The sequence below is a fragment of the Erinaceus europaeus genome, chromosome 1 (assembly GCF_950295315.1).
Source record: "Erinaceus europaeus chromosome 1, mEriEur2.1, whole genome shotgun sequence".
Taxonomy (NCBI): domain Eukaryota; kingdom Metazoa; phylum Chordata; class Mammalia; order Eulipotyphla; family Erinaceidae; genus Erinaceus; species Erinaceus europaeus.
The window spans coordinates 84,358,651-84,367,650 of record NC_080162.1 but is presented as its reverse complement, the minus strand read 5'-3'; the positions used below and the strand labels follow the sequence as shown (position 1 = coordinate 84,367,650).

Genomic DNA, 9,000 nt, shown 5'->3' with positions numbered 1-9,000 from the left:
CACAGATAGAGTTTCAAATTATAATGTTAAACAAAATTAGAACAAACTGAAAAGAAATAGGCGAGATAGTTTTAATTTTTCTTTCTTTCTTATTTATTTATTTATTTATTACAAGATTATAAGATTATAGGGTATAATACCACACCACACTACACCCACCACCAAAGTTCTGTTTCCCCACTCTCCCACCTCCAAAAGATAACTACTATAGTTTAATGAAATAATTTTAAAAATAAATTCCTACTTCCAAATATCCATGTTTTGAGGGAGAGGAAGGAGAAAGCTCCTGGTTTTCAGTGGAAGGAACCAGGCAAGGATTGCTGTAAACTGGAGGTATCTCTGGCTCCCCACTGGGACCCACTGAGCCCTTTGGATGCTTAAAGGTGTTTTAGGGGATATAGGTCTCAGTGACTTTAAGCATCCAAAGGGCTCACTGCATTGGAGTCACATGGTTGTTGTGTGGGACAGGGCACAGCTGCCTTTGGGGAAAAGGAAGGAGAAAAATCCCTGTCTTTGTTTAGGAAGCCACAGACCTTGGGCGGCTCAGAGGAAATAGAAGAAAGAAATTTCCCTCCCACTGGACTTCAGGAAAAGTGGCAGAGACCTCAGAGATCCTGGAAAGAGACAGATCATCCTACAACTGGGTGATTATAGACAGAAGTGAAAGGTGAGCTCAGATAGACACTCTTGATTCAGGCCTCCCTATGGATGCTCCATCTGTTCTGGGATGCTCTGTTTGATCACCCGAGAGAGTATACTGTTCCACAACCCACTTGGTCACCCTGGCTGGCCTGAGGCTAAACACAGCAGCCTGGAGAGGAGAGTGGCTTTGGGTTGGAAACTCACCTGAGGACAGCACTCAGCTTAGTGGCTGGCTGATGGGGTAGGTACCAGTTGAGAGGTGAACTCAGCCTTTGACTGGCACCAAACCCAGAACTCCGTTAAGGAATAGCCTCTTCATCTAACTCCATGAACATAGTCCCAACCAGAGACCCTGGAGTCCCAGGTGGCATTGACCTGGAAGGCCTCCAAGACCACCATCTCTATTAAAAATCCCAGGCACACAGGGTTTGTGGCTCAATCTGGGTGAGAGATTCACTTCTGAGCAAAAACTTCAAGTAGAAGTTTTGGGGGCTAGAGACTACAGACTGTTTAGTAGAGAGCTCATATCTCCTATGAACCTTCAATGCTTTCTTTTCAGGGAGACTTGGGACTCTCCCCTTTGCTTATTCTCCCCAGCTCTCCACTTGTAACCCTTCTCTACCACCCCTTCTCTTTCTTCTCTTCTCATCCTACCACAGCACTCAAAAGGGAAGATCTTTTCAGATGGATAGCACCCTTCTAGTACCACTGCATTCCTATTAACTGGGGGTAGGGCACCCTAAAATCTGGAGTCTCCAGGAATAGAGAGGCTGTCAGAAGAGAGAGGTTCTCAGAGTCTGGGGCACAGTCTCAACTCTGGAACCAAAGATGCCTCATTCACTCACGCTGTTTTCAATATCTTTTGCTGGAGGTGGTTCGGGGATGGAGTGAGAAGCTAGGTTGGCTAGGTGGGGTGAACCACAAAGAGACAGGGCCTGAAGAAGGCAGGCTTAGTGATTGGACCCAAATGCTTCCCCAAGAGCTGGGGTCATGGGAGTGACTGGAAAGGCTGTGGCTGAGGCAAAGGGACAAAGAGAAGTACTTCCTTCCAGACAAAGCATAGCCCAGGGAGCCTAGAGACAGAGCTCCCCAAAGGAGAAGTGCTTGTGTGTGTGTGCGTGTGTGTGTGTGTGTGTGTGTGTGTGTGTGTGGAGGGGGGGGTGTGCGATGGCAGAGTTGCCAGGGAGCAGAAACCCTTTGGGCTTCTCAGACTCCGCTTCTGAAAGGGCGGTCTGTTTCTCTGCAGCCAAAGTCTGGTGGAGCCAGGGGACTTGGAGGAGGGCAAAGGCTGGCTCCCCCAGCCTCTTGGAGGCGTGCAAAGGTCCGAGGGCCATGGTCGCAAGCTCTCTGAGCCTTAGAGACTCTTGCTCCAGAAAGACGTTGCGTTCTTGGGTTTCAGCACCACCAAAAGTTGAGGCTTTAGGGCAGCCCTCCCTACCACACCCCCACCCCGCGGGCTTCCAACCTAGAACCTCACTCAGCCTGCAGAGACACTCTCTGGCAGACACGGAGAGACCCAGGAATGTTCTCTGGCTTCCTGAGCAGCCAGGTGTGCTCCCCCCCCACCACTGTGAATGCCAAACAGTTACAATTCTCACTCCCCCCCACCCCCAGCGCTCAGTTCCCGGCCAGGCTGGGGTAGCGGCCCAGACCCTCCCCAAGATAGAGCCATATTTTCTTCAGAGGCCACGCTTTTTTTTGGAGAGGTATGCGGACCGACTTTTCCAGGGTTACAGCGGCTGAGCCTAATCTTCAGTCCAACTGTAGTTAAATATACAGTTAAAAAAACAAAAACAAAAACAGACGGACCAGACCATACCGCACCCCAGCCTCATCGAGGGCACGCACCGAGAGTTTCCCGATATATTGGTGACAAGTGTTTTTACTTTCTAACATTAAAAAACAATCTAGCTGCCTCCATCTCGGCGTGGCCGTCTGACCCTTAGCGGTGGCCCCGGGGAAGGGGCGCTGGCCATGCACTCGCAGAAGTTGGGACACACTCACCCAGTGCTCGCTTCTCCTGCGTTTCGTGACGCGCCCCAAAAGTTGAAGCCCAGAGGCGACGCGGGAGGCGGGTCGGGTCTCGGCTCCAGCGAATTTGTGATTTATCCGATTTCTGCGCTGGGGTGGGTTTATCTGGGAGGCAAGGGGGAACCTTCTTATTTCAGGCTGTCCTGGATGCAGGTTGGATGCAGCTAGGAGGTGCCTGCACCCAGTCTGGAGAGCTAGCGCGCTGCTTTCTTGGCTCCCCTGTCTGCGCTCTGGGGAGGTTTCTTGCCACGCTGCCCCGGGCACCCTCACTGTGCTGTTTGGACTTTCTACCAGGGATTTGCCTTGGCCCAAGATCTTCCCGCGAAGCAAGCTCCCGGGCCAGCACCCTGCCACCTATCTCCCTGGATCCCCAAAGCAGGGGGTACGAGTGGAGTTTCAAAGCGGGTGTCCAGCGCGGAGCTAAACATTGAGTCCCAAGACTGGACCTGTGTGTGGTTCGAGGGGAGCCTGCCCTGGGCTCGGGTGCCCACCCAGTCTACTTTCTGGGCTGGCCCTGGGATGCGCGTGTTAGTGAGACCCAGCTGGGTGCGAAGGGCTACCCAGGTCTCTCTCCCCCGCTGGTGGTTCGACACGCTTTTGCGCACAGTAGCCACTTGGGGTCGCACTTTATGCCTGTTTGAGCCTTTTTGAGAGTGAGCGTCTGGATCTGCTTAATCGTTACAAAATGTTCAAACAAAAACAGGGCCGGTTCACTCAGAAGCCGAGAGCGACCCGCAGCCCGGTCCTGAGCCGGCTTCAGCCTTGAGCCCAAGGAGCTAAGGATTTCATTGCGTGTGGCTGGGGAAAGCGAGTCAGAGCCTTTTGGACGATTTTGTCTTTTTCTTCCCTCCTCTTATGCATGTATGGGTACGATGAGCTCAGGGAGCGGCTGGGTGCGTGGCGTCCTATCCCTATCCCGGGGATCCTCCACTGCACCCGCCAGAAGTGGAACCGGCCCCCGTTTGTCCGGAGAAGGGTCTCCTGAGACTAAGAGTTGAATCTGAACACAACTCTTGGAGCCACAACCTCGTCCCTGAAATCCAAATGCGCGCAGGGCTGCAGAGACACAGGCTTGCCCTGCACACACTCGCACGGCCCGCAATTGCGCGGCACACTGAGCAGACCCCGCCACCCCAGTGGGGGGCGCTGGGGAACAAAGGGTCCGAGAGGTGTTGTCCCGGCGGGGGCACACTCAGTCTCTTTGGGGGCGAGGGGTGAACCGGCAGGCAACGGGAAAGCAAAGGGCACAGTGCAAGCGGAAGGGTGAGGAGGTGCCCGGCTGCAGAGTGGGGGTGCGCACCTTGGGCTAGTTCGAGGCAGGGGCGGGACCTGGAGGGGTGGGTGAGTGGGGGGGGGTTGGGCCCAGGCCGGGGCCCCCCCACCCCCCCACTTGGCTCCGGTACTCAGTCAGGCCTCAGCAGCTCTGGGGCTGCTCCGGGCCGCCAGTCAGCTGACTCGGGGGGCGGAGGAGCTGTCAGGCGGGCCCCGCCCTGCGCTGCCGGGCCGCGGGGCCCGCGCAGCCATTGGCCAGTACCCCGGGCCGCCCGGGCCCCAGCGCCCCAGTGACATCAGGGAGGCGATAAAAGGCGGCGGCGGCGCCCGAGCCTGCACAGCTGCACCGCCAGGCTGCGAGCGGCTGCGAGCGAGCGAGAGAACCTCAGAGCCAGAGCGAGGGAGAAAGAGCGGCGGGCGCTCGCCCGGCGCCTCCCCTCCACCCACCCTCGCGCCCCGCTTGCACACACACCTTCCCCGGCGCGGTCCGGCTCCGGCGCGGCCTCAGCTGCTAGCTCTGGGGCGGCGCGGGCTGCCTCGGGACTCCACCGCGCGCCGCCGCGTCCCCAGACAAAGGCTTGGCCGGCAGCCCCGGCCCGCTGCTCCCTCGGCTCCCTGCCTCCCGGGCTCCTCGTTCGGCGCCCCCGCTCCCGGTCAGCTGCAAAGTTTCCCCGGCTCCGGCGGCGGCTGCGCCCCGCGACGGCGATGGCCGCGGAGCTGAGCATGGGGCCGGAGCTGCCCACCAGCCCGCTGGCCATGGAGTACGTCAACGACTTCGACCTGCTCAAGTTCGACGTGAAGAAGGAGCCGCTGGGCCGCGCAGAGCGGCCGGGCCGGCCCTGCACACGTCTGCAACCGGCCGGCTCAGTGTCGTCCACGCCGCTCAGCACCCCCTGCAGCTCGGTGCCCTCGTCGCCCAGCTTCAGCCCGACCGAGCAGAAGACCCACCTGGAGGACCTGTACTGGATGGCCAACTACCAGCAGATGAACCCTGAGGCGCTCAACCTGACGCCCGAGGACGCGGTGGAGGCGCTCATCGGCTCGCACCCAGTGCCCCAGCCTTTGCAGACCTTCGACGGCTTTCGCGGCGCGCACCACCACCACCACCACCACCACCCGCACCCTCACCCGCACCCGCACCACGCGTACCCGGGCGCCGGGGTAGCCCACGAGGAGCTGGGGCCGCACGCCCACACGCACCACCACCACCACCACCAGCCGTCTCCGCCGCCGTCCAGCGCCGCCAGCCCTACGCAGCAGCTGCCCACCAGCCACCCCGGGCCCGGGCCGCACGCACCCCCCGCGGCCACGCAGGCTGGAGGCAGCGGCAGCGTGGAGGACCGCTTCTCCGACGACCAGCTCGTGTCCATGTCGGTGCGCGAGCTGAACCGCCACCTCCGGGGCTTCACCAAGGACGAGGTGATCCGCCTGAAGCAGAAGCGGCGGACCCTGAAGAACCGGGGCTACGCCCAGTCGTGCAGGTATAAACGCGTCCAGCAGAAACACCACCTGGAGAATGAGAAGACGCAGCTCATTCAGCAGGTGGAGCAGCTTAAGCAGGAGGTGTCCCGGCTGGCCCGCGAGAGAGACGCCTACAAGGTCAAGTGCGAGAAACTCGCCAACTCCGGCTTCAGGGAGGCGGGTTCCACCAGCGACAGCCCCTCTTCTCCAGAGTTCTTTCTGTGAGTCGTGGCGGGTCCCGGCCCCAGCCCTTGCCCCAACCCGGACTCCCCGTCCCCATGCCCCTGGCCCTGGACTCCTTCGGACCCCGTCCCAGCCACGGCCCCAGCCTTGACCTGTTTGACTTGAAGGAGCGGGAGGCAGGGCGCGCGGGACGCGGGCTGGCGGGCGGGGACCTTGGCCAAGGCCAGAGCGACCCGCGCCAGCGCGGTCTCTTAGACTCGAGCAGAGCCAGAGAGAGGCGAGGGGGTGGGAAGTTCCAGAGCAACTATTCTCCAGGCTGGAGAGCGACCAAGCATAGTCCGGAGGAGTCGCCAAGGCCGTCTGGAGACTCCTGGCTTTCTGAACTTTTGCTCGTTAAGCCCCGGGGCCACTACCTCGTGGCTCAGGAAGACAGAAGCGAGGAGAAGAGGGGACAGGGACCCTGGCGTGCCCGCAGGCGAGAGGTGAGGCTGAAGGAAGGGCAGATGGATCTGTCTGTCTGTCCAGCCTCTTCCCCTCTCCCCCAGAACACTGGCTCTCAGCCCGGAGACTCGAGTCTCACTTTTAAGACGTTCTGCGCGCTCACATCTCACCGGTTTTATTGCCTGCTCGATTATATAGAAAAAAAATACGAAAATCTGCATTAAAAATATTAATCCTGCATGCTGGACATGTATGGTAATAATTTCTATTTTGTACCATTTTCTTGTTTAACTTTAGCATGTTGTTGATCTAGGATCATAACCCCCCCCACCCCGGCGCCCCCCTTATTTCTTTGAGTGAGAAGGGATGGCAGTTGGGAAACTCCAGCGGCTGCTGGTCGCCAGGCCGTCGGCCTTCTCGGCTGTCAGCTTGTAAATACCCGCCCTACCCAACCGCTAGGAGAATGTGGCAGCCAGCTGAGTGGCTTTGTTTGGGTTTATTATTATGACAATTTCTTTTTGTAACTGAAAAAAAAAAAAGTCCCGGACATTTTGCATCAGAAAACAACTTTGTCAAGTGGCACTCTCTAGGAAGTTGCATATTTTTCTGCCCCCCCCCCCAATTCGGTCCTCTTTTTTGAATTCTCACGCTTAAGTTTTTCAATTTTGTTAGTCTTGAAAGAGGACTGGGTACCAGGATGGGCAGGGCAGCTGCAAAGCACCACATCCCCAGGAATGGGGTGGGGGTGGGGGGATAGTCTGAGCTCTCAACCCAGATTTAGGGTGATTTTGACACCTCTAACAAGAAAGGAAAGGAAAACATACCTTGTTTGCTTTTTATTGCAACCAGAATCCACCCTTTCCCACTCCTCCCCAGAGTCCTCTTTGCAACCCTCCAGGCAGGTGTTAATTGCTGGGACCACAGTGATCCTGGAGTGAGCAACTAAGCCAGTCTCCACACTGCCCAGTGGTGACCTGAACTCATGCTGAACCTATGGCCACATTCAGAAAGTACCGGAAACCCAAACACTGGCAAGTAATGTTGCAACTTTCAAGTGCGTTCTTTAGACCAACAAGTTATGTGTGTGTCTTCCCACTTTGGAGGTAGTGGGAGTATTTTTGGTGGTGTTCTCCCTCCCTTTGTATAGTAGTTATAGGGAAAATCGGGGTGTCTTTATTTTACCTTTTCTTTCCTGCAGGTCAGTTAAAGGATTTAAGTTGCACTGACAAAAAAAAAAATGAAAGCATATTTTTAAGTTCCCACTGAAAATTGCTGGCGCTGCTGGCCGGATGCATTTTTGAGTTTGTATTAGTTGATAAATTAACAGTAATACAAGATTGTATGAACCGCATGGTGCTTGCAGTTTTAAATATTGTGGATATTCGTCCTGCATCAGAAACAAGCTTCGGTTTTTACAGATTCAACTGTGTTGAAATCAAATTTGCTGCAATAGAAATTGTTTTTATTTCAATGTAAAATAAGGGATCAATTTCAAGCCCTGCTTATGATTATGAAAAATATTAAAACCTAGTCTATTGTAGTTTTATCCAGGCTGGTTTCTGTTTTTTGGTTATTAAAATGGTTTCCTATTTTGCTTATCAAAACCACGAACATGGTGTTTATTTAGAGGGCTTCGCGTTCGCCTGACTTTGACTTTCTTCTCTTGCCTCTTTAAGAGTCACCAACTTAATACCCCTCACTTGAAGAACCAGGCTGCCAAGTCCAGACAAATCTCTCCCTTTATTTGTGTGAGTATATGTGCATATATATGGGCCTCAAACTGTGTTTTCTGCTTCTTGCTGTAGGTGCAGACCTGGTCAGGAGACAGTGTGTGAATGGCAAGGGAGTCTTTTGGGCTTGAGCGCACTAGGAATGCCCCACTAGCTTGCCACTCAGTTCTGAGGCAGAAATGGGCACAGCTCAGGAAACAGGGGCTTGCCACCATGATGGAGAGGCTTGGTGTCCTGGCAAACATATCCAGCCAACTTTATTTCGCTTACTCTCCTGTCTGAACAGCAATGCTCTTGTCTTCCTCCGCAGTCTAGAGCAGAGAGTCTGCTCTGAGTGGAGGCTCCTCTCCCTACTCCCTTGCTCTCATTCTCCCAGAACAAAGCAAGAAGGTGAGATCCAGCACTAGGTCCTGGTCTATAAAATCCTTCAGAAGGAAATCTCTTCATGCTGACCTGTCTTGGGGGAGGGTGTCCTGGTCATGCTTGCCACTCAGGCCACAAGCCCTCAACTCCACAGATGTACTCTCTATGGCTTGGTCATATGTCAGTGACTTCTCAAACCCAAGGTTGGGGCAAGGTGCTAGGGATGCTACTTGCAGTCTGGAGCTCCTTGCCTGGGACACCTTCCATGGTCTTTGCTTTTTATGGTGCCTAGAGGAGTTCACTCAGTTCCTCCCTAATCCTTCCAAAGTAAATCTCTTACAGACACCTCTGAAATTTGGAATAGGATACCTTCTCCTCTCCCAAACTCCAAAGACGTGGGTCTTTAGCATTGGCTAATTCCCCCCAAATCAGTTTCTGCAGTCCAGAAGATTCAGTCTTCTAGCCTTGAAGAGATCTGACCCAGAATTTCTAAGATGGATTTGAAGGATCCAGTGGACAGAGCAAATGGACCCAAACATTATAGTCCCTAGCCAGGACCTAGAGCTAAAAATAAAACAGTCTGAAAAGACATTAAGGGTAAAATTACCAGGGAGCAGGTTTTGCCCTTGGTCTCTGGAGGCCTTGGGGTGATGTAGTATGTCTGGCAACGTTGGGGGTGGTGGTAAAAAGTAATAAATACAAATAGTATTAGGAGTGATTTACAGTTACTAGTACATTACTGTTGTAGTTTAGGATAGGATAAGTCAAAGATTCTAGTGTCAGTTAAATGTCACAGTCCAATTTGGTCATTTGACCAGGCCAAAGTGGTATCTGGTGGGAAGGCTTTGGCTATGCTCTGGGAAGAGGATGGTAGCTT

General features: G+C 54.7%; 1 protein-coding gene across 1 annotated transcript; it reads left to right on the top strand.

The window, feature by feature from the left end:
• Positions 1-4,085: 4,085 nt before the first annotated feature.
• MAFB (MAF bZIP transcription factor B) lies at positions 4,086-7,749 on the top strand. The gene is made up of 2 exons (XM_007521644.3): positions 4,086-5,627; positions 7,707-7,749. Exons 1-2 carry the CDS (start codon positions 4,651-4,653, stop codon positions 7,732-7,734), a joined length of 1,005 nt encoding a protein of 334 aa, XP_007521706.2. The 5' UTR covers positions 4,086-4,650; the 3' UTR covers positions 7,735-7,749.
• The last annotated feature ends 1,251 nt before the right edge of the window (positions 7,750-9,000 follow it).